The sequence below is a fragment of the Xiphophorus couchianus genome, chromosome 21, assembly GCF_001444195.1.
Source record: "Xiphophorus couchianus chromosome 21, X_couchianus-1.0, whole genome shotgun sequence".
Taxonomy (NCBI): Eukaryota; Metazoa; Chordata; class Actinopteri; order Cyprinodontiformes; family Poeciliidae; genus Xiphophorus; species Xiphophorus couchianus.
Window position 1 is genome coordinate 8,413,681 of NC_040248.1, and position 24,434 is coordinate 8,438,114.

At 39.4% G+C, this 24,434-nt stretch overlaps 3 protein-coding genes across 4 annotated transcripts in view; 2 read left to right on the forward strand and 1 right to left on the reverse strand.

Annotated features, from left to right (window-relative positions):
- The window catches only part of LOC114136770 (collectin-12), a 36,097-nt gene extending 30,443 nt beyond the window's left edge, over positions 1-5,654 (forward strand). For both annotated transcript variants that reach the window (XM_028005040.1, XM_028005041.1), the window contains exons 5-10: positions 2-1,045; positions 1,124-1,621; positions 2,435-2,571; positions 2,661-2,770; positions 3,475-3,620; positions 3,730-5,654. In XM_028005040.1, the coding sequence (XP_027860841.1) occupies positions 2-1,045; positions 1,124-1,621; positions 2,435-2,571; positions 2,661-2,770; positions 3,475-3,620; positions 3,730-3,740 (1,946 nt within the window). In that variant the 3' untranslated portion in view covers positions 3,741-5,654. The remainder of the gene's footprint in view (position 1; positions 1,046-1,123; positions 1,622-2,434; positions 2,572-2,660; positions 2,771-3,474; positions 3,621-3,729) is intronic.
- Positions 5,655-6,306: 652 nt separating this feature from the next.
- On the reverse strand, positions 6,307-18,938 carry hacd1 (3-hydroxyacyl-CoA dehydratase 1). Its single transcript, XM_028005042.1, has 7 exons — positions 18,770-18,938; positions 15,368-15,485; positions 15,265-15,283; positions 15,075-15,163; positions 14,081-14,202; positions 8,856-9,034; positions 6,307-6,908 (listed from the first exon to the last, which is right to left on the reverse strand). The coding sequence occupies exons 1-7, from the start codon at positions 18,886-18,888 to the stop codon at positions 6,826-6,828; spliced, it is 729 nt and encodes a 242-aa protein (XP_027860843.1). The 5' UTR covers positions 18,889-18,938; the 3' UTR covers positions 6,307-6,825.
- A 1,330-nt stretch (positions 18,939-20,268) lies between these two features.
- Positions 20,269-23,724, forward strand: LOC114137013 (transmembrane protein 236). The gene is made up of 4 exons (XM_028005491.1): positions 20,269-20,656; positions 20,849-20,921; positions 21,442-21,565; positions 22,503-23,724. Exons 1-4 carry the CDS (start codon positions 20,385-20,387, stop codon positions 23,249-23,251), a joined length of 1,218 nt encoding a protein of 405 aa, XP_027861292.1. The 5' UTR covers positions 20,269-20,384; the 3' UTR covers positions 23,252-23,724.
- The last annotated feature ends 710 nt before the right edge of the window (positions 23,725-24,434 follow it).

Genomic DNA, 24,434 nt, shown 5'->3' on the forward strand with positions numbered 1-24,434 from the left:
GATGATCAAACGGAAGAGAAGTCCGAGAACACCACCACAGAGATTCAGGCTTTCAAGAGCAACATCTGGGCCCTGCAGAGGCAGCTGTCTGCGGTGCAGGAACACGTCCACAGCGATCAGGTCAAGCTGAATCAACTGCAGAGCATTGGCTCAGAGATTCAGAGCAGCCAGGGCACCGTTCGGGGGCGTCTCAGCAGCAACACAGCCACCCTGCATTTGGTAAACAGCACTTTGCAGTCTTACGGCAACATCATTGAGAGTTTGCAGGAGGACACGGCCAGACTGCAGAGGGAGCTACAACAGCAAGTGAAACTGCAAAGCCAGGCGCTTCTCAGCATCAGCAACCTGAACCTCACTCAGGCCCAGCAGAGAGGCCTAATTGCAGCTCTACAGCGGGTCGTTGATGAAACCAGTCAAGCAATTCACAAAATGCGCAACGACTATCAGAACCTGGAGCAGACGGCACGTCAGACACGCTCAGACGCAGAGTGGCTTCGTGGAAAAATGGAAAACCTGCAGGTCATAGCGAGCAATGCCTCAACTCTGGCTAAAGCCAACAATGACAGCCTGGAAGATGTTGGGGCACAGCTTGCTTTTATGACCAGCCAGCTGCAGAACACCAGCAGGCTGGCTGAGGATCATGACCAGACGCTCAGGGAGATCATGGACCGGCAGAGGGACTTCAGCAACCTCACATCCACAAAGTTTGACCGGGTAGAGATGCAGGTGGATGAGTTGGAGGAAACTATGGACCGTGTTACTGGCAACATGAGCCACACCACACAACTTCTGGGAGCCATAAACTTGAACCTCAATGACTTGCGCAGCTGCTCCGAGACCATCGGCCGTCACTCAGATGTCCTACAGAACCTTAACGACAGCGTGTCAGACGTCAGGGTGGATGCATCCAGCCTGAGGTCACAGCAGGAGGAGCTGGCAGCCCGCTTGGATAAGGAGGTCACCAGCCTCTCTTTTGTCATGGAGGAAATGAAGCTGGTGGACACCAAGCACTCACAGCTGATAACAAACTTCACTATTTTACAGGGTGAGTAATCGGGTGAAGCCTTTCTTGAACTGCTTTTGAGAATTTTTTCTAACTTAAAATTACCTTTTAAATTTGAAGGTCCGCCTGGTCCAAGAGGACCAAGAGGGGACAGAGGGCCTCAAGGACCACCTGGTCAGACAGGAACCAAGGGAGAGAGGGGTGAAAAAGGACCCCTAGGAATCAGAGGATCTAGAGGAGAGCAGGGTTCACCGGGACCACCAGGTCTTCCAGGGTTAAAGGGCCTCCCAGGTGTACCTGGAAGTCCTGGACCGAAAGGTTCTCGAGGGTCAGGAGGCAGAGCTGGACCTCCAGGAGCTAAAGGAGAACCAGGACAGGCTGGTCTTCCTGGACGAGATGGCCAGACTGGTGTACCGGGACTGCAAGGACCACCGGGCATCCGTGGACCAATTGGACCAGCTGGGGAGCAAGGCCCAAGGGGTCTACCTGGACCAGTTGGGCCCCCAGGGCCTGTGGGACCACCAGGGCTACCAGGAATCCCCATTCAAAGTCCAGCAGTGCCTTTTCCACCAGTGTCACAACAGGAAGAGGCAGTTCCTCATGCACTGTTAGCCCCAGGTAAAACCTTTTCTCTTCTTTAAATTCCAAATATTATCTTGTTCTTCAATGGCCGGCTTATGAAGATTAATATGTAAATCTTCCCAAGAGTGACTCCTACTTGCTAGGAACTCACCTGGTAGCAAAGCTCCTGCACTGGATGTGAACTGGAATGTGCAGTTTGCTATTTTTAGATTTAGTCAAAGCAAACTCTTATCTTTGCTGACGACAACCCAGTTTCTCCAAAACTCAGTCTAAGGTGCTGTGAGGTCGTTATTGCTTTTATTTGAGAATGAATCTCTAATATTTACTGTAATAATCTTGAAGGCAGTTCCCACCTTTTCCTTGTCCTTAACATTATTTGGAGACAAATGCAAGGCTAAAAGGAAGTTTTCTTTTCCACTGTTGCCACATGCATTCTCAGTATGTAAACGTTAAAGACGCAATGCAGTCAACTGGCCACATGCCCCTTCTGGAGGAGTGGCTGCTCTAAATTTAGTAGCTTAATGAAGTGCTGCAATAAAAAAAAAACCTTCCCTGCTGGTATATTAAACTGATTCTTACTGCATTGTTTTGTAACTTGAATGGAGTTGGAATGTACGTAATGGAACTTGAATCTTTCATTATGTCTGTATTTAATCTACTATATAATTTTCCTCAAAATAAATTGTTTTGTGAAGTGGCGCTTTATAAAACTAAATTGAATTAATGAAACTATACCCTAAAGAGAAATTATCATCTGATTATTAGTGGTTGCACAATTCATCAGACATCAGAGAATAATCTGGTACATTTTCTTATGAACTAATTATGGAATCTCTTAATGTTTTGCAGGTTGCCCTCCTGGTTGGGTAAACTACAAAAACAGGTGCTACTACTTTTCCAAAGACCTGGACAGTTTTGATGATTCAAAAGCTAACTGTGAATCACAACTAGCAACGTTACTGATCATCAGTGACAAAGAAGAACAGGTGATGTGTATATGTGGTCAGCAGATGTAAGTCAAAGCTGCCTTTGTGAGTTCAACTTGTCACTGACTGTTTTATTTTTCCTCATGTAGGAATGGTTGGAGGGGCAAATAGTTGGAAAGGGCTTCTTCTGGATTGGTCTGACGGACTGGGAAGAAGAGAATGTGTGGCGCTGGGTGGATGGAACAATTCCTGCTTTCACGTCAGTGTTAAATCATCATTCAGTTTTTTTTCTTTGTTTCCAGACTGATGTCATCCCAATTAATTAAGTGTGTTTTGGCATTGGTATCATGTACAAATGGTGTTGTACATGAAAGTACAACACCATTGTACTTTTATATCTTTACTAGGTAAGCATTGTGATTTATTATGTTTCTGACTCTCCTAACTTGGCTCTTAAAGTGACCTTCTCAAGTTCTGCTTTAAGTCCATTTTAATCCATATACAAATATCCCAATACAAATTATTTGTAGACTATCTACTAAACATTTATTCCAATACAAAAAAAGCACAATAAAATGATTTATAAATGTAAGAAGATTTATGTTATTCACTGACAACTAAGACAAATTCATTGGGATACTTTTCTGTACAAAACAGTTCAAACAATCGATCAAAACCATTTTAAAATGTGATTCAATTCTCTTAACATGCGACATGTAAAAAAAAATACAGGGTGATATAAATATATAGAAGACCCTAAAAACATATTAAAGCTAAATGTAGTGATGTAAAAGTCCTTGTTAACACTGCAAATCTGAAGCCAAAAATGTCCTTTTCTTGTTACAAATTTATTAGCGGAGGTAAACATGTGCTCTTTTTCCACCTGCCTCTCACTGTACAGTTACTGTAAATAAAGACTGTTGTAATTATAATGTGTGGTGGCCCCCTATTGTCTACTTGCAGGAAGTGGAAGCCTGGACAGCCTGACAATTGGGGCCACAGCCATGAGTCGGGGGAAGACTGCGCAGGTCTGATCCACGAAGGTCTATGGAACGATTTCTTCTGTGAAGATCTCATTAGCTATATCTGTGAGAAAGAACTGGAGACCTGTAAGTCTGCTTCAGTGTCTGGATTTGTATCAGACACTGATACATGACTATTAGTGCTTAACTTGCATTTAAGCAGTAATTTTAAAGGTTCTTGTTTTTGTCTTTACAGCAAAATCATAGCAGTTAAAGGAGCACAGTGAGCAGCTCAGCTTCATCTTTGCAGCACTGATTGACTGAAGGGGCTTGTGGACAGTCTGGACGGAGAGCGGAAAGGGACGATTTTGAAAGGAGTCCATGGGCTGCAGTTTTCCTTGGAAAACTGTGTCTTCCAAGGAGACTCGAGTGCATCATTACCAGCAAGTGCAATACAGCAGGACATCCAAATGGAGGAGAAACTGTTAAAAAATAATCAGCAACTGATTTTTCTATATAAAACATGTTATATATCTGTACTTGTACAACTAAACACCTGAATGTTTGTTTCATTAGTCAAGTCTTATAGGGAAGCATAAGGGTTATAAAAGTCAAAAGGATTGTAATTTTGTATAATTCAGAGATTACAATGTGCAAGATGATAAGTAAAAAAGCACATAGCAGACATACTGTCTTCAATGAATAGTGTATCTAACCTCATGAATGTGTATGTACTATTTTCATTTAAATACAAATATAATGAAAGTACATGTATAAGGAAAATGCCACAATCAAATTAATCGGTGCCTAATTCAGTCAGGCACCTATTTCTTCTTTAAGGTCTCATGTGCCGATTGTGAATCTAAGGACCGCAGCACATATGAGAGAAAAAAGCTGTCGGTTGTTTGCTGGAGCTAATAGTTCTGAATGTTCTAAGAATTATAAGATTCTTTTTATTTGGACATAAAATCATTTGTACCAAATCTTTATCTGGTTGTTATTGAACTCAAAAAAGAGCATCATAGCAAAGTTGCATCCCTATATATTAGAATGTGATATGCAAGTTTCACTTATTGGTTTTAAAGATGAAAATCATGCAGATTCATTGCAGAAGTGGTTTATTTTAAGCAATTCTTTATAATAATTTTAATAACTTAAAAAAAACATTACATGAATGTACTTGTCCCCGTTCTACAGTTTTGAAGTTAGTACTTGAGCCCAGCTGCTATTGCACGAAATACTACATCAATCCAGCGTGGCATGGAGATTATCATCCTGTGGTTTTGATGAGGCGTAATGAAAGCACATGCAGCTTTGATGGCTGCGTTGCTGGCTCTGGAGAAAGAGTCTCGTCACTTTTCTCCTTGAGCCATGTAAGGCAATCCTGATATTTTTCCTGTTCTTCAAGAGTTACTTCGTTTCCTGGAAGTCTGGATCTGGTGGTTCTTGAAGCATTAACTCCAGCCTTAGTCCACATCCCAGAAACTTTGAACTTTGCTTTGGAGTCCTCTGTAGGCTGTAGTTATCCTTGTTGCTTGCTCACCTCTTTCTACCACTTTTTCCTTCCACTTAGCTTTCCAGTAATTTAATGGGATATAATACTTTCCCTGCCTCCTCACACTAGATCCAAAGGATTTCTACTATTTGCAGGACAGCTATCAAGACAGTAGTTTTCCGTGTGAATATATACCAGGACTTCATGTAATATTTCAGTTAAAATCCTTTTTCTTATCAGTAAACCAAATTATAAATTTAACTAAATTAATTGCCTGAAATATATCCCACTGACTGTAATGAATCTATATTGTAAAGTATTAAGTTCTGCATTTTATAACCGAAATAAATAAATAAATATAATGGCATTTTAATTTACTGAGATGTACCTGTACATGTTGGATGATGCATTTAAAGACCAAAAAAGGTTCAAATTCTATTACTGAAAGGGAGAGAAATACCTCTTTTCAAATAGTTGATCTGCCAAATAAAAATGAGAGAATAAAGGATAAATTGGCTGATCCTAATCTCAAGCCAGTCAATTGGTACATCTCTAGGACTGTTATTGTCAATAAAACACAGATGTTGAGCCTTTCTACTTGTAGAAAATGTGCTTTTTTTCTGCACTCAGGTTTAAATTACAAAGCAATGAAGGAAAGCGTCACCAATAAATCCATTAAAACATAACGGTTGTTTGATTTCTACACAGCTTAACCGAAGTTCATCACAAACTCTCTTCGCTGTTGAAGGATTGAGTTTATTCATTTTGCACAAAAAGGTATTTTCACATTTCTTTTTAAATATCTTTCCATTAGATTTAACATTTGGTGTTTATTTTCTCCTCTTTAACCCAGATGATAAGCAAAAAGTGTTGATTCGCTTTGATTAACCACAGTTCATGCAGATCATTGACCGACATTTTCTTTCGGGTCATTTCACATCCAGCTTTCCTGCTTCAGGTCAACTCCAATCACAGTCACTCCTTCAGCTGCACAGAAGATTGAAAAGATCTTAACAATAGCACCTTTAATAGGATAGAGGCTAGCTACCTTTCTATGAGTATGGACACGTTAAAACACAAAACGAGACGCAGAACGATTACTCAGTGCGCTGGCATAAATCTAAAAATGCTCTTTAACAAACTATTACCTCTGCAAAGACTCTTAGGAAGTCTTATGGACACAGTAAACATCAAAATATTAAAATAAAGCACTAGCTGAGCCAAGTAGACAGAGTTAAGTTGGAGCTGTGCTTGCTCTAAGTGAGACGGTGTGTGGTTTAAGATTTCACATTGCATCATTTACACATAAGGTAAAACAAATATACACAAAAGCAGCAGCACATTTGTCTAAATGTAGATTTATTGTTGAGGTATGATTTAACTTTTTGAACCATGATCTGTGCAGCCACATAGTTTTTAAAATCTGCCAATTAGTTGGGCTGAGGGACAATTCAGAGCACACAACGTACAATCTTCCTTCCACGTTTCTTCTCATGTTTCCTGTCATGACGCAGTGATGTGGCTCAGTTTCTCTTCGGTGCAATGAGATGGGGTAAAGCCAGTGGGTGAATGAAGGAATCCAGATCTCTCAGAGCTGAGACACAACTCCAGAACTGTAAACATCTTGCCAAATAACCATTCAAACAGGAATTTATCCAAGTTTTCGTCATCATCATCATCATCATCATCATTGCTGGTTGTCAGGCAGGTTGTCAGCTGCTTCTTGGGTCCCGTGCAGTTAAGAATGCCAACAGCCAAAAAGAAAAGGTGAGATGTGTTGGGGGTGAGTGGGTGGAGCGGAGGTCAGGTGAGGGTGATGTTTAGGCAGGCTGGCTCAACGGATGAGGTGGTGCACATTTAGTCATCCTTCTCCACTATGACTTCACCGTGGAGCACCCTCCTCCTCTGCCGCAGCATGTGCAAGTAGAGCTGAGGAAAGACTAAGAAGAAAAAACTCAGCACAGACATAAACTGATGAAAAACCACAACAATACAGTTGCCACGAGGACATCGAAACATTCTGATTCTGACTGTAAAGAAGGTGCAAGTTACGTAACCAACAGACAAACAGGTTTGTTGAGCAAAGGCAAGTACTATACCCGTTTCCTGTCAGCCTACTATCAGATAACCTATCATATAAGGGACACTAGAGCCCACAAAAGACCCCTGGAGGGGTAAAAAAAACAAGATCAGGACTTTTTTCAAACAACCTTTTTCCACCCAGTCATTTGATCAAATGCTCAGTAGGCTGAACAAGTTATTTTCAGACAAGCTTTAAATCCCCAAACTGATTAATTCCTAACAAAACTACTGACATTTGATCATCTGTATGATTTAAATCTTCATGACTTAAGGAACAAACTACTTCATTTAAGTGCCGTTTTAGGAAGAAAAGTGCAGAAAAGGTTGTGAAGACGCTCTACTCTAGCAGCTCTAACTCTGGTTCTTAATCCATATAAAGAGGTGCTTTTCAGACATCGCAAGTTAACAGTTGCAATCACAGTGAGCACTGCAACTTGTGAACACAGTTTTACTACCTTATGTCAGTCGTAACTGAAGAGAGATTAAAAAATCTGGGACTACTTTGTATTGAGTGTATGTTTGTTTTCGCAGATAGTCTTGGAATAACCCTGAGTCATCATTTCAACTTGAGCGTAACTGCTTCTTCCTGTCTGAGGGTGGTGCTGTTACTCCATTCAAGATATTGTGCTCTATGTTTTGAGCTGCTGATTACATTAATAAGGGTTTCTATACATTTACCATATCTGGACTTAAACTTTTGAGTTACTAATCTTTTGTGGCCATTTTAAAATATGACTATGGATGACATAGGGGCATGCTTTAAATATGAAACTTGTAAAAACCAGAGATTGAATGGAATAAAAATGGACAACAAAGGAAAACCAGAGCACAAGGAAGAAAGACAGAAAGGACAGAAAGGAGAAAAGGGAATCGACACACTAAGGACCGAATAAAAATTAAGAAAACAGGGAAATGCATAAGAGAGGAGGGTGAGGAAAAAATGAACAAAAGACTTTGAAGAAGGAATAGAGAAACAAAAGAAGAAAAAATCTGAGGTGGAAAGAAAAGTATAAAGGATTGAGGGAAGGGAAAAGACATATGTAAGGAAGGATACAAGGATAAAAGGAAGCAGGGAGGGACACAATAGTTAGATAATGGGAACAGGAAACAAAGTTTGGAAATACAAACATTTTTCCCTATTGTCTTCTTCTATACTCATCCAGACCTGGAAAAAGCTGAAACAAAATTCCAGACTTTTGCAGTGTATGTCAAAAAAACTTGTTTATGCTAATGTTGCAAGGAACATATGTAATTGTAACACTACTGCCAAATAAAATCTACAATTTTTCCTGTATCTCTACACAATGTCCCTACTACTTTCAGAGAGTCAAGAGTCCTTGCAACTGGCCAAATACATTATCGATATGCAGGGTTTGAGTGCATGACATTCAAAATATAGCAAACTACCAAAAAAAATATTTGCAACTACCAAAAATGCAAAGACACTCTTTGCATCTTTGGATGAAGACAGCATTCTACGAAACTAGAACACTCTTTGCATCCAAAGAGTATTCTACAATTTTGTGAAAGTTTTTACACTGATATTGTAATGACAAAGTGCAATTCAATACATTTAGAAACCCTTGATTGATGTCTGCTGTCAGTACTGGTTGTACAGTGGCTTCTAATGCACAGTAGTTTCAGAAGCTTTACATGTCAACAGAACAATCTAAAACAACCTTCAGATCAATTTTGTTCAGTTTAGACTTAGTTTTGTGGGGATTTTTCTATTAGGTCACGTTTTGTAGAATTGACCAAGTTAACAAGTTAAAGGTGCAGAGCATAAGAGAGATATTTCTCCTTACGTGGGATGTAGGACAGCATGACGATGATGAGGAAGTAGTAGTAGTCGAACGACACATTATATTTGTTGGGGAGCCTCATGGAGTACATTCCAGACCTGCGCACGAATGGCAGAGCAGCGTAAATGGTGAGCAGCTCTCCGACGACTCCCAGTGGGTACAAGACGATGAAGAAGTTGTATCTGCAGAACAGAAAAACAGCAGGATGTCTTTCAGTTCTTGTCTAAGTTATAGGCAAATCCAGTTGAAGACAGTAAGGTAAGCACACAGAAGACTTTAACACACTCGCATGCAGCACCATCACTTCTTTCATAGGTTAATTTCTTTTTGATTAAAAGCCACTTCTCATAAAAAAAACAACTACAGGGCACTGATATTTTATGATACGTTTCATTATTTGCTATATATTGCAAATTCTTTTGCCCAGGTCCCTCTTGAAAATGAGATCTAGATCTCAACAGGATTTACCTGATTAAATAAAGGAACTCATTATTTGTCACTACTTTTTTCTTTTGCATGGAAGGTCAAGCTTTGTTGAAAACACTAAATTGTAATTATGGGAATTAATTAATTATTTAGGGGAACTGGAAAGAGAGAAATGTAGAAAAATTGCATTTATATATCTCCATGTTTTCACCATTAATTGCATGCATCCAATGCCTTTACCCAATTATATAATTAAAACCTTTCATTTATACCATCCAGGGACTCAAATATGAGGCTGAAATAGTGAACGAGAATGGTTAATGTTTATCTGTGCTTCAACCTGCTGCGTATTAAGCCAGCCAGCGGATCATGAAATTGAAGAAAGCACTCTGTAGTTGGAGCTGAGGACCTAGATCCAAGTTATCTGCTCCAGTCAGTGATCTGGCAACTGGAGACTGTGTGTATGAAACTGGAACGACCTGTGTGTATACATGGCCTGGCAGAGTGCACTGCAAGAACTTGTTCTTTGGTACATACCAACAATGTGTGTGTAACAATGTGTTTTTCCCGGCCATGACACAATGTGGCATAGACCTCCATTGGACCCCTGAAGTTGTTCTAAGGTAACTGGCACAAAGATGTTCCCAGTAGATCCTTTTAGTCCTGACATGAGGCCTTCACTGATCTGACTTGTTTGTTGAGGACATTTTACAGATGCTCAGTTAGATTGAGAACAGGGCGAATTTGGAGCCTAAATCTACACCCTAAACTTGTTTTGTCTCTCAAAGCTTTGTTGGAGCCTTTTTCTTTGTGAAAAGATGGGGTGTACTGTTAAAGAGGCTAGACCCAATAGGAAATATTGTATTCATGAAAGTGAGTACATGATCCGCAACAATGGCCACAAGGATGTCAGGTCCTAATCATCACACTGCCTCTACATGCTTGCTGTCCACTAATGCATTCTGCAGCCACGTATTTCCCAGGTAAAGACATAATCATACCTTGCAATCTACCTAATTCATCAGTTCATCAATTCAGTGTACAGTACTGACATTGGGTCATCCATCAGCAAGTCCTCTGTATACTGATGTCCCTTCTTTGGACCAATTTTTGATAGTATTGACCAGGTAAACTCCACAGAAGCAGCAGTTTTGGAGAGGCTCTAGCCAAGCCTCATACCCACTGGCTATCTGTTTTATCCCACCTTCTAACAGGTACTGCAATGAGGACATAGCCAGTGTATTTCCCTACATCTCAGTGGTCATACAATTTTGCCTGATCACTTTAGAGTTACTCTGGGCACATTGCCCAGAGTAACAGGGCAAAAGGGACCCACTAGCACCAAAGCTGAGTGGGTCAACAGCTTCATCCCATAATAAATTGAATTTCATTAACAGATAAAGGAGCTAATAATCGAGTAGTGCAGACAAATATTAGTTCATAACATTTGAACCGACAAATTCAAGTTGTGGAGAACTATAGAAATGCAAATGCAAACACATACATTTTAACAGCATTTCACCAAACTTGGTCAATAAACAGATGTGTTTTGTGGAACAGCTGAAAAAATGACTTGTTTTCCTTAGTGTTTGTCCTGTGGCTGTGAAGTTCCAGCAAATTCAAACAAACAGTGTGAATCACACCTCATTATTCCTTTATTTAATCAGGTAAACCCCGTTGAGATCTAGATCTCATTTTCAAGAGGGACCTTGCAAAAAATTTGCAATACATAGCAACCCGGTTACAAGATTCAGTCATTAGACATTATTGTATGCATTTAGACATCATGTCATATGAGACAACAGTAGAAGTTCAGCAACTAAAGTAAATATAACCAAGGTTTGATTGTTGGTGTGATGCTTATCAGCATGCCAGGTCAGCAATGATAAAAAAGCAGGTAAGTTGATCTGTTTTAGAGTGTAATAAATATAATTTGTGCCTCACATGAGCTGACCAGCAGCTCAACAGGAAGCTGCAGGACAGAGATTTGGTTTGGCACTGTTTTATAGCAACTCAAGCCGCTGGATCAGACTGTGGCTATAATTTGACCTCGGACAACAGTTCACAACAATAACCGCACCATGACTGGATGCACTTTGAGTATTTAACATAGTGACACTTGAATTTACACAAAGCACTTTTAAAACTATTGTTGCAAATCAATGGTTTGGCACTGCTGAGCAGAAAATGAGGAACTTACTGTTATGAAATGTCCTTTAAACTTTCTTTATTTGTTTTTTTCCCTCAGCCTGTCACAGTGACACTATTTATCCAAATCTTTTGAGCAACACTAATGAAAAACACCAAATATGTATAGCTTGCGACAAATAAAATGTATACTAGGGAGCCTCCAAACAACCATTAGCTTGAAACTTGTATTACAGAAGATGATCAACTGAAGGCTGATTCATCTGTTGGGTGTAAAGATAACTTTTAGGCAAGGTATTCAAACCCCTTAAACTTGCACTCAATTGTGAACTAGAATCAAAACGCTTGTAAACTCAACAGATCTGGTCTTTAGGGAAAGGTGGCAAGAAGAAAGCCATCTGAAGTTCTGATAAAAGTTGAAAGTTTGGACGACAAAGGGGATTTTGTCAGGGGAGACCATTATTGAATGTTATGGCCTGTGAATGTGGCAGAAAGTGAAACACTGCACTAAACTCAGCAGAACTGTGAAGGAAGTTTTTTCCTTGGCATAGACAGGGGAACTAATTGGATTTGATGTCAAGAAGCTAACGATGCAATTCTGGAAGAAGGACAACGAACCTAAACAAACAGGCAGAGCTTGAAAAATATTCAAGTGCTTTAATTAGTCCAGTCAAAGACCAGAGCAAAATCTGAATGAATCTGTAAAAAGGTTGAGAAACTGATGTGCACAGATGCTCTCCATTCAGTCTAAGTGAAATTGAGCGATTTTCTCAAGAATATAGAAATAAATCTGTCTCTAGATGTGCAAGGTGATAGAAACATAGCAAAAACACTTGAGCTGCAACAGCAATCAGGGGTGATTCTGAGAAGCTTTGACTCAGGGAGGCTGAGTACAAACGCATTTTAAAGATTTTTAGCTCTAAAACCTTGTATAATCTTTGTTTCACTTCACAGTCGTGCGACTTTGTGTCAGTCCCAGTAAAATACAATGTAGTTGTACAGGGTATAACTAAGTGAAAAGGTTGTAAAGTTATACATATTTCTGTGAGACACTTTGTCTGCTGGCGATAAGGGTTTTCTTATTTTTTGAGAAAAGACTGCTCAATATTCTTCAACGGTGATGAAAGCAAAGAACTTTAAATGACCTCTAGAAAACCTAGATAACTCTAAAGCCCCACAATGCACTTGGGTTCCTTGAAAGCAAAATATAGAGACGTTACTGGTGGTTTAAAGTGTCTCTGCAAAACTCAGATGGTCAGAAACCTGATGTTTTCTGTCCTGTCGCTATGTTCATACATCCAGGCCAAAGTCCCTGCTTCACTGTACTGTAGTATACCATAGTACGATCCAGGACAGTGGAGATTAGTGGAGACAGCAGAAAGACTCAGGGGAGCGTCTCTGCGGATGTGAGAGAAACGGCGGCTGAACATTCCATGACCAAAACAGACGGTCTTAAAAACAGGAGCAGCTGAACATGAGCCCTTCTCCGGGGGCCTGGCTCTTCCACGCTTAAAGGAAGACGTGAAGAGCAGGGGAGAGGAGAGGTTTTCTCAGAGAGAGAGAATCAAGACCAGAGACCGAGCAAAAGGGAGAAAAAAGCCCCCCAGAAATAATAAAGCAGATGGTCCCTGCAGGTACAACTTCAGAGGGTGTCGCAAAGAGTAACGTCTCTCTGTGTACACACAGTGTCTTTCAGCACAAGGTAGTGCATAACTGTGAATTGAAAGAAAAATTATGCATATTTGTATTCGGCCTTTTTAAAATGATGTTCTGTAGATCCAACCACCTTTTCCTGAAACTACAGCTGCAAGTCTTCAGGTACAGTTTGGCCATAAATTATACCCTAGCAAATTTAGGTTTAAAGCAATCTTTTGATTTTATCAGAAAGTTTCTGCTGACTGGAAGTAAAGTTAACGTTTTGGAGTTTTGACTGGAACCTGATATAGAATCTGAGGGGGGAGCTAAAGATTTAGGGTCTTTCCATCACCCTAAAAGGCCTCTGAGTCTTTATTATTCTCATCCTCAAGTCATGCTACGCTATGCTAATTTGTACTGGTCTGCCATATAAAATCTCAATAAAATACATGAAAGTTCATGGCTGTGACATAATAAAATGTGGAAAGGTTCAAGTCATATGAAAGTGTTTGGTAGACTGTTATTCCAGATGGTTGATGGCTCTCTCTGTTCTGTAAGACATGTGTGCTTGGACTGCTATCAGTGTCAAAACACTAATGTCTGTGTCTGATGTTCCCTCAGACGTCTCTGGTTTCAGGTGAGCCACTGTGAGGGCGGATCACCTCGTCACAAGTGATCACATACATCAGAAGGATAGCATGACTTCCCTCTACAACTGGAAGCATTCCTACATTTTAGGTTGTACCTGCTGATAGTTAGGGATGCAAACCTCCAAACTTGGCAAATAGTCAATTTAAAACACATGCAGTTTATTTCTTCTGTACAACGTGAGCAGTTAGTTCCCAAGTGATGGATAACTGCTGTAAATGAAATGCAATAACAAACACATGCATTACTTCTTTGCAAGAGATAGTTAATAAGTAATACACACATGAATGTTCCATTACCAAACCAGACCAGCATGCTTGCAAAACGTATGCAGCACTATAACATTAAATCATTACAGACGGTGTCTCCACCTGGCCCATTTGATGAAGTATGGCAGATGGTGGAGCAGGTTGAATGTGTAATAAGAATATCTGGTAATCTCTGTCACAGTCCACACGACCAGGAACAGGATTACACTTTCTTCGTTCTGGATCTTCAACATAATTTACAGGTTACTGTCCATTATAGTAATAAGTGCTGTCCCCAGACATCTTATGCTGACTGCAAACACTTTGACACTTTATAGATAATTCTAAAGACAATATATATATATAAAAAAGTTTAATTACAAATGATTTACCTCCAGAAAACAGATACACCAACAATTCAGAGTTTATCAAAATTGACTGATGATCAGCAGTTCAGAAATAATAAAAAAAAAAAAGTCAACGCATCATGCTTAAGCACTATGAGTCTAGGCTGCTAACAATGTAGAGCTATGACATATAAGGAAAGAAAAAAAAGAAGGAAGTAAACATCTGCCTTGTCTCTAATGAAAGAGACAAGGCAGGAAGGGAAAAAAAGAAATAAAAGGATATGAGGTAGGAATAAAGGGACACCAGAAAGAATACAAGGAAAGAAGGAAAACAAAGAAAGATACAAAAGGAAGGAAGGAAGGAAAGAACGACAAACCAGTAGGGAAAGAATGATGGACACAAGAAAGAGTAAACTATATATAAGCTTTCAATTTATCCATAAGAGGCGAAATGTTTCTTTTTACTATTATACTACAACTTCAGCACTATTTTAATTTCTTCCTCAAAGAAAATTGTATAGCAACACGTCATTGGGAAAAGGTTATGAACTGGCCAAAGTGAACTGCAGAGGTTTCGAAAAGGTACTAAGTATTGCTTCTTTGCATTCGAGTCATTGCAATAAACAATTTTTTAAAGCATACCAACGAAAACAGCTTTTCTGCCACTGTGAAAGCATTCAGATATGACTGTATGCTAGATAAGATGAGACACTAACCCAAAGGTCTGAGAAGTAAATTGTATGCATCATTTGAATGAGATGAATATTTACCTGTCTGATGCTACTGGTGATGAACCAAACCATGTAAATCCTTGAACACACTTGAACCCCAGTTACAATCACAGAAGTCCTCACAATTCCTGCAGCAGAGGCAAAGGAAAGACATTCACAGCCTGGGAACATACCGAAGTGTATGAAATAGGATCAAATAAATAAATAAATGAAGTCAACCCTCACATACCAACGGCACAATGTCCCACCTGGATGACAAAGACGGCAGCAATTGGAATTAATATTGTCTTTCACTTATTAAATAAAACTTTTTTTATATTACAAACACTTACCTCAACTAATGCAAAGGTCTGGAAAAACTTGAGTGTCCTTGCTATACTTCTGTAGAGACCCTTGTGTGTGCCTTTCTGAATGTAGAAGCGCATCATTGTGATTGCCAGAACCAGCCACCTGGAGAAAAAACAAGCCCAAAACCATAAATCCTGTCCAGACAAAGCCATGGTGCTCCCAAGAGACAACAACCTGTAACGGCAGATGGTATTTTTATACATTTGTAATAAAGAACGAGGTCCCAACCAGTAGCTTCTGTAATGAGTTAGCATTGGAGTATATATATCACAATGTGTTACATAACAAAAACTCGATGTAAATCAGAGACTTTCTTTATAGATATGCTGTTCAGTAAATATTACAGTATCCAGATCTACTTAATCAAAACATTCCAAACATAAAGGCAAATTCAATAAAAATAAATAAACATTCCAATTTAATTGTAACTGTGATACAGTTGAGTCAAATTCTGCTTAAAATGTGAGTTAATAAAATGTTTTCTATTTACAGAAATCCTGCTGATTTTCAAACCGTGGAAAGGAGCGGCTGTCTTATCACATAAATACAAACCCGATCAAGGTATTTATTACAAAGACAAAGTCACAGTGGAATTAAATTTGTCTGCAAGATTCTCCACAGCCCTCAACACAATTTTCTCTTAACAAGCTTGTTGATGTAATGAAAGTTTTTGATCCACTGATTCTGACTAGAAGTCACTCATCTGTTGTTTGAAAACAACTACTGGTTTCATAGTGTAAGACATACAATTTTATTCAAAGGACACATTGCACTGAACCTTAATAAGCTACAGTCTTTTTACAAACCCTCTAATTATTTTACAATTGTGTCACATCACAATCACAAACTTCAATATACTTAATTTGGATTTTATTAACCAGAACACAAAATCTGTCATCTGGTGCTTTTTTTTATAGCCAGGCTCTGAAACAGTAAAAATTTGCTTATTATTACTGAGGTAATGCTGAATATTTATGCAAATCCGCTTTCACATATTCTATCAAACGACAACTTATACAGTCACAGGTAAGTGCATCGACTTTTCTTAGCTAAATATTTGTAATGGAGCCAATGACAAAAAAAAGTCCACACTGGATGTCATATTAGATGTCATCCAGTGTCATGGATGTCATGACACTGGATGACATCAATTCACACATGCAAAGAAATCAAAGTGATTTAGTCGCAAAAGAAGAGTATAGGCTGATGAATTCTTGGTAAGAAATACTTCTTGCACAAAGTTAAAATCTCAGGCATTTTTATATCTTTATGTGGTATGTTATTTCAAGTTATATTTCCATACAAATCCCACAAGGGAAAAACACAAAAGATTTAATAGCCTAATCTTAGTCTGTTTGTTAGTTATAAGGCTTCAAACTACATTGATTATTTCTTGGTTTTCCAAAAACATACAGGGTTCATTCAGCCTGTTTCCATAGTCTTGCATAAGCCTGATGTTTTTCTTTGTTGCAAAACTCAAAATTAGATATAAAATTTTAAGGCAAGGCAATTTTATTTGTATAGCACATCTAAAGCAACAACGCAATTCAGAAGGTTATACATGATTAGAAGAAAAATAAAGCAACAAACTAGCCAAAAAACATTACATTGCATTGGAAAATTAAGGGAAAATGATGGCAGGTTGGAAAATAGACTCCGCCTTATAACAATCCAATTAATAATCAAACGCAATTCTAAAAAACAGTGGGATTTTAGCATTGAGTTAAAGGAATTCTGTTTTTCAGCATATTTGCAGTTTTCTGGAAGTTTGATCCAGATTAGTAGAACATAAAAACAGAATACTGTTTCTCCATGTTGCAAAGCAGACTTGAACCAGATGATCTGAGTGACAGCAAAAGAGAGACTGAGGAAAAGTGCTTGAAGCTGTTCAATTCAGACTTTGAAGAAGGTGCTTTTTGTGATTTTAGTGCGCAGGAGGAAGATGCGATCAAAGACTTTTTAGGCTATGGTATTTTATTCTTTTTTAGGCAGCTCTGCTTTGGCACTGTTCAGAAAAGGCATTTGCAGCGGTACATGTTGGAGTTACCAGCACATATTTCATTAAAAATCTTTCCATGTAAATATCTCATGTTACAATGTGGACATCTGAGGCTCATAGACAAGTATGACCTATATGAACACTTTTATTTTCCTTTGCAAAAGATAGTGGGTGGGGCCTATAAATCAGGTGTGCTTAATATTTTTGGAAATTCTGGTATGTATTTAGCAGGAGCAAAGGCAAAAACTGTGCTTTGATATTGGGAAAACATTCAATATGTGATATATTTATATGATGCAATGCACTCGCAATAAATAAACATAATTAAAACGTGTTCATGATACTTTTTAAGTAGTGTTATGAATTGAAAATGACACTACCCATATGTATGGCTATATATTTGCCCCAAATTAGGCAAATATATACTCAATATTGGAGTAGTATCCAGCTTCTGGGAAAAATTTAATCACATATTTCTATTTTAACAACAGGTTTTTAATTGAACGAAAAGCTTCTAACCAACTTTTTCTGTTTTGGTACTGAAATAATTTGTAGTTTCTTAGTAGAGCGCCACTAAGTACATCATCTGCAAATTTAAATGCCGTCCAGGTAGTTATGTGCTTGTGATATGCATGCTGTACAGTGAAAATACAATAACAATATCTGTGATGATATATTCTGCAAAATTGCTGTAGAACTGTCACAAAAGGCCCACATAGAACATATTGAAGTTTGTGGTTGTACATACACTACATACAGTTTGTGAATGGAAGAAAAAAAAAACACTTTTCAGGACCATCTATGTGAGGGACTATTTTGTTCCATAACCAGTTAACCAATTGTAATTTGCTTTTATGCTTTGATATTATAAACCCACAATAGCCTACTTTAGCCTGACAGATATTGTGTTGTTTTTTTAAAATCTGCTCATTGAGCACTTTCCCCGTCCCAGACTGGGTTCCAGTGTCACCAGCAGCTCAGTCCGGCTATACTTATCACTGCGACCGTGGGACTCAGTGGGCCTTGACGCTGACAGCATGCAGTCAGCCCTATTTGGACACAGCTCCAACACCAGCCTGTCACTTTAAACCCGTCACTGTTCATTCATTTTCTGTCCCCTCTTTCTGAAACCTCCCGTCTGGCTTTTCTTTAAACTCGTCATTTACTCTCAGAACCAGCCTCCATAAAATATTTTTCTACCAACTCCAGCAGCCAAGTAGCTGCTAAATCCTTCGAGCTGAACAGGCACTTTCAGGCTGACACACACAGGCTCAGTCCTATAAACAGCAACACACGCTTACAGTTTTTTAGGGAGCGGCAAACTTATCCGGCTTTCTTATTAATAGGCAGCAGGAAGAAGAGAGGGGGGTGGAATAAAGGGACATACCCGGCTGTCATGGCAATGTTGTAGAAAGTGAGCCATGCGGTTATGAGGGCGCTTTTCGTTCTCTTCTTGTTGTTGTTTTCCTTCTCCTCCACCGTGCCGTCCTCCTCGCTGGACGCCATGGCACCGGGGGCAGGGTGGGGAAGTCAGGAAGGGAGCTGACAGCTGGGGTGGGGAGCAGTGGGGTCGTCCATCCATCTAGCCACCCACAGAGACCCCCCTCTCTGTCACACTCTCTCTCTCTATGGGGCAAGTGCGTGGCCTGCTGGTGGGCCCCTGGACGCGTAATTAAAATCATATTCTGATAACATTAGGGTTCATTTCCATCTTTCTTTATACTTTATTAATTCCAAAAGAGAAATAAATGCTCCAACTCAGATGATCAAAGTCTCTTCAAACGTTGTAGATCCTGATGGCTGTGGGTAGGAATGATCTTCTGTAACAGTGTGTGTAACGGCAAAATAAAGAAGCTTCTGACTGAAAACACTATGTTCTTATGTAATAGTGTGATGAGGAGGATGCTTATGACACTGTACATACATGACATGACACTCAGTATTACATTTGCATAACATATTTGCAAATTTTAAGGTGAAATAAATAGTGGAGGTTTCACTTACTCAGTAATTTCCCCTTTAGCAAACCTCATAAGCCTAAATAAAGTTATTGGATTTACTGGAAGATAAAAAAAACAAAAAACGACAAAAACTACATTCAAAGGTGGGAGTAGGTAAATACTGAATCATGAAGACGAGATCTACTAAGACTCCCGATAGCCTGAGGAAAAATAATAATTCTGAGCCACTAAGTCACGACCAAGACTGTAGGCTTACTGTTTGGAAGGCAGCTGTCTCCAAATCAAGATGTAATTTGTATGAATATCTTGTTACAAAGCCTCTGCAGAGCTGAATGACTACTGCTGAGGATGAGAACCATTTGATTTTGGTGAATTGAAGCAGGGATGCATCTAAAGGTTGCAGGATAAACAGGACTGGACTTGGGAAACCCTGTTGTTGTCAACTCTAAGATGTACATTCAGCAGCACATTCTCGTTTCCCCTGAATGACAAGAAAACACTTTTATTAAAACACACCATGTCACATACAGTGACAGACTCTAATAATTTTTAGTTAGAAAAAACTTGTTAATCAGATCATGTTAGGTGTTACTGGCTCACCATTAATATGATGTTGCCACTAGATGGCAGTGCATCAGTGAAGAGAACCAATTTGTTTTTGCTATTGTTGAATTGGGATTCTTGAATTAAAGATCTCAAATCCACTGATATCTACTATAGATTATAAATATATGGAATCTTTACCTTTAGGTGCATTACAACTCCAACCTTCAAGGTGCATACATTGATTAATTTTGTTTTCTATATAAAAACAGACTAAAAGCCAGTCGCATCACTCTGGTGATTCACAATGCCTAGTGCAGTGTAAGCAGTTGGTTGAGCAGAGAGCTCAGGCTGTGGTGTGTGGAAAATGCTAGTGGAGGCAGACAATGCCGCAGTCCGAGGCCTGACCAGCCCTCAGAGGGGCAGGGGTCGCCTCACTACGGCAACAGCCCCCCACCGTCTCCCTCCTTTCCTTCTCTTTTTGCGATCTGCCACAGGATGGGATCAGGGAGCACACTGAAGTTTGCCCTCTGCGAGGTGCTGCAGTTTGCTGGCCTGTGTGTGCCACTCTTCATCGTGATGCAGAGATTTGCCATCATTGTGGCAAAGGTCAAAGCATCTGCGCAGCCACCCAGCGACACCAGCACAGCTTACTGGCTGATCGTGGCCTCCTCAATCGCCTATGTCACCTCCACCGCCCTGCTGGTGTGGGTACCCCTGAAGTACTTGGTGTTTGTAAAAAAGAAGTTTCTTGTTGGGAGGAAGAAATGGTAAGTTTCCGATGTTCTTACTGTTTGTAGTCATCAACTTGGATCAGAGTGCAGCCCAGACTGGAACAAGACCGGTTGGTGTGAGACAAAACAGGCCTGTGACTGGTTTTAAGTTCATGTAAATACCATGAGTTAGCAACTTCTGTAACTGCCTCTGTCCTGCTCTCTTATCTTTTGTTGTCCTCACTTCAGGAGGCCTGTGGCCCTGGTATATGTAATCCTGTCCACGTTACCCTGCTTTGCCTTTCTCATTGCCAGCTCTGAGGTAAAAAACATGCAGAGAACTGTTTGATACATCTGTTTAGGTTTGGAGGACTTTGGAGCAAAGGTGACCATTAGCAAGAATCCCCTTGTTCTCAGGGGAATAATTTCTAACTTGATGGTTAAGAAACTACTGATAAGCAGCTTGGTTCCTCTTCCTGTCTATGCTGTCAAATCATCTATCCATGAGGCCCATTCTCACTTCCTTGTTGGCTGCAGTCCAGGCCTGATTTGCCGTTTTGTGAAGTTTTCTCAAAAGTTTGAACTGACCCTATGGCCCTTTGCTTATCCGGTGTCTTTTCCAAAAGAGCCGTAAATTCTGCTAAGATGGCCATCTTTGTCAGCTTTGTTCTGTGTTCCATCAATGTGAACTACTGACTCAAGCAAATACCACTGGTGCAAGAGATATAATGCAGCACATCAAGGTCATTCTTGCTGACTTAAAATGGAAAGGTTTGGGTCATTTGTAACTCAATTATCAATCCTAACCTAAACTCATTATTGTCACCTCATTGTTTGTCCAGGTTCAGATAAACAACAACATGAAACACGATACATTTACGGAGATCCCTGTGTCTTTGGTCTTCTTCTCCTTAATCTGCATTGATGTTGTGGAGAGGATACGAAACTGCAGATTGACCGGACAGGGTGAGAGCAAAACCAGCTCCTTTAATACCCAGTCATGTGCCCATTTAGAGGTAACTCCTATTGATATTAGATGATTTTTCAGAATAGAATACAGTGATAGATTGCTGACCTGTCCTCAGTGTATGTTGCCTCTTACTCATTGACAGCTAGAGGTAGGCCCCGGCATCCCTTGTAATCTTATTAGGACAAAGTACAATGAAGGAAATTATTATTATTTGAACACCTGATAATTTTGTAAGATTCCTCACTTGAAATATTAACAAGCTTTAATTTTATGGAAGTTTCAAGATCCAGAACAAACACACTACCTACTATGAAAAGTTCAAATATGACTATCATGCACATTTATCTTCTTTCTTCAAGTACCTTTTAAATCTCCATAACAGACCTTTTACAGTTTGATTCCATTGGTTGGTGAGGACCTTTTTTATGAATAATATATAATTCAGTGAACTAAATGTTCAGCAGAATAGAGTGGTGGAGGTGACAAAGGCATTGAAAGAGTAGGGGACACTGAATATGACTGTGTACCTTCAAATCTTGAATTAGAGTCTTCTTCATCCATCAAGAAAATTGAAGATGGATAACTAGTGACCATCAGTTAAAACTCACTCAGGAAAATTTTTGCTAGAAGCCAAAAAGTTGTTATTTCCAAGCAGTAACCTTAAGATTTAGAGCAGTATTAAGGGTACAGAGGAGTAGAGTTCTGAAATGTGTACTTAGTTGTGACCAACAAGGAAAAAAAGTCTAGCTTCGCAAAAGAGACTTCAGTCAAGTTTTAAGCAATGGATGATCGAATAGTTATTTCACTCAGTGATGTGAATAGAGTCTTCATGTTTTTGTGAGATGACTGCTTGTTTTTTTTTTTTCATTTTTATGGCTTTGGGTTGAATTCTTTTTCAACACCTTTTTCTCATTTAGCCTTTTTTCATTGCAGCTAATGAAATGGGAAGAGATGCTGAAATCCCCTCCAATGTCTTAACTCATGTGGAACCAATAACACCAGTATCCCCCATCACTCCAGCTGTGTCAGGAGCTGCCGTTTCAGGACCAGCTGTGCCCGGCCCGGCTGTACCGCGGCCATCAATGCACAGGCAAGGTATGCCGAATCCTCTTCAGCCTGGAACAAGTCAGTTAAGTGACAGGAACCACAATGGAGGAGGGATACATCCGGAGATCAATGGTGCTATACCTGGAATAAATGGGACCCCTGGCCGGCCATTTATCATCTCTTCTCCTGAACTGAGCTCACCATCAATGAGTGGACCGACTTATCATTTGTCACCATACACCTACACGGGCCCTCTGAGGTTTCTAAGCATCAGTGATGCTCGAGCAGATGTGTTTGTTGATAGCTTTATGTTCTGGATGGATACGGTGGAGATGGTGAGGGTGGCAGGACATCCATTGGTCTACTATTCCGGCTGGGTCTTTCCCATCTACATCTTCAGCTATGTGTCCTGCTTACGTGTGGTGGTCATGCCCAACACCCCACTCCTTTCTTCTCTAGGAGTCGCTCTGCAGGACTTACCTTTCTTCTTCGTGCGTGTTAGCCTCATAGCCCTCTTCGGGTTTGTCACGCCCGTACTCTATCTGATGAAGAATCTGTTGGTCTGTCTGGCATTTGTCTACTTTAACTTCATGACCAAGCTGAGGGTATTTAACACAGAGAGGATGTTCTTTTGAAACCATGAATGCAAGGACAGAATACTGTCAGGAAATGCAACCTGATGGCATTCAGAAAGGGGTTCCACCAGTTTATAATTCATATTTAGCAATGGTATTCAAGGCAGATCACAACTGGATGCAAATACACCATATATGTCATAGAGTTTTATGACATAACCACTACATAGCAGTGAAAAAACAATAAATTACTAAAAGGACTAAATTGAATAATCTTTTAAATAAGAGGGTCTTTTAAGGAGGCAAAAGTTCAGTTTATCTGAATGAAATCTGGGACACTGGAGGCAATGTACAACCATCAGGCTCCACACTTCTTATCAGCCCTGGTACAGATTTGTACAAAGCTTTCCAGTACATTTGTATGTTATTTTAGTAGCGTAATCTAGACTGAATTATTTTTAGAAAATTAAACTTTTTTGCTTTATTTTGCCAACTTGATCTGAGTGATTGGAAATTATTTCACTACCTCTTCCCTTTAAAAATGACAATACAGGTCACTAATTTGATGATCACTATTTGAAATGGGAAAGGCAAGAAAAAGGGGCATTCAAGGAAAACAGATGGGATGTTGTTCTTTAGTAGTTTTAAAATAAAAAAAGTTACTTGTATAAGGAGGTCTGATTCTTCCCCTGATGAGATGCCACCCTGGGCATCTCACGGATATTTTGCTACTACAGTTAGAGATTAATTTCTTTAAAACCCCTTTTGGGTATCTTTACAAGGGAAACTAATCGAATTTAACCGTGAACAGCTCTGTTTTTAATAAAATTATGTAAGAAAAAATTTGTAAGAAATTTAAACACAACTTTCAATTACAAAGTGTTGAAAGAGCATATAGTTTTGCTCCCTAAAAAAGTGGTTTCCCTGTTAGTTGAAAAATAAAACATTCATTTTCTTAAAATAATAGTTTTAGAAAAGTGAAAATATTTGTGCTCAAATGTCATAGAACAGCTGGTGGAACCAAACAGTTTGCATTTGATTAATCAAAAATGTTTTGCTGACATAATCATTTAGTACTTTTCACAGGCCAAATGGGAGCTCTCAGGCAATGCAGACACATCAAGTGTCAATTAACTGCTGCAATATGTTTTATTAACTCCATGTGCAGATATACTGTTTGTACCCCTTTCTACTCCTTTTGCAAAAATGGTTGTATGACTATGACTGTATGCTATGTGTTTTA

Excerpts from the sequence above, each read along its gene's own strand:
- hacd1 (XM_028005042.1), bottom strand. The coding sequence starts at position 18,888 with ATGGCGTCCAGCGAGGAGGACGGCACGGTGGAGGAGAAGGAAAACAAC. Across the intron at positions 15,486-18,769 it reads AACATTGCCATGACAGCCGG|GTGGCTGGTTCTGGCAATCA; the intron begins GTATGTCCCTTT and ends TTTTTTCTCCAG. Across the intron at positions 14,203-15,074 it reads TCACCAGTAGCATCAGACAG|ATCCAGAACGAAGAAAGTGT; the intron begins GTAAATATTCAT and ends ATTATGTTGAAG.
- LOC114137013 (XM_028005491.1), top strand. The coding sequence starts at position 20,385 with ATGGGATCAGGGAGCACACTGAAGTTTGCCCTCTGCGAGGTGCTGCAG. Across the intron at positions 20,657-20,848 it reads CTTGTTGGGAGGAAGAAATG|GAGGCCTGTGGCCCTGGTAT; the intron begins GTAAGTTTCCGA and ends TCCTCACTTCAG. Across the intron at positions 21,566-22,502 it reads CTGCAGATTGACCGGACAGG|CTAATGAAATGGGAAGAGAT; the intron begins GTGAGAGCAAAA and ends TTTTCATTGCAG.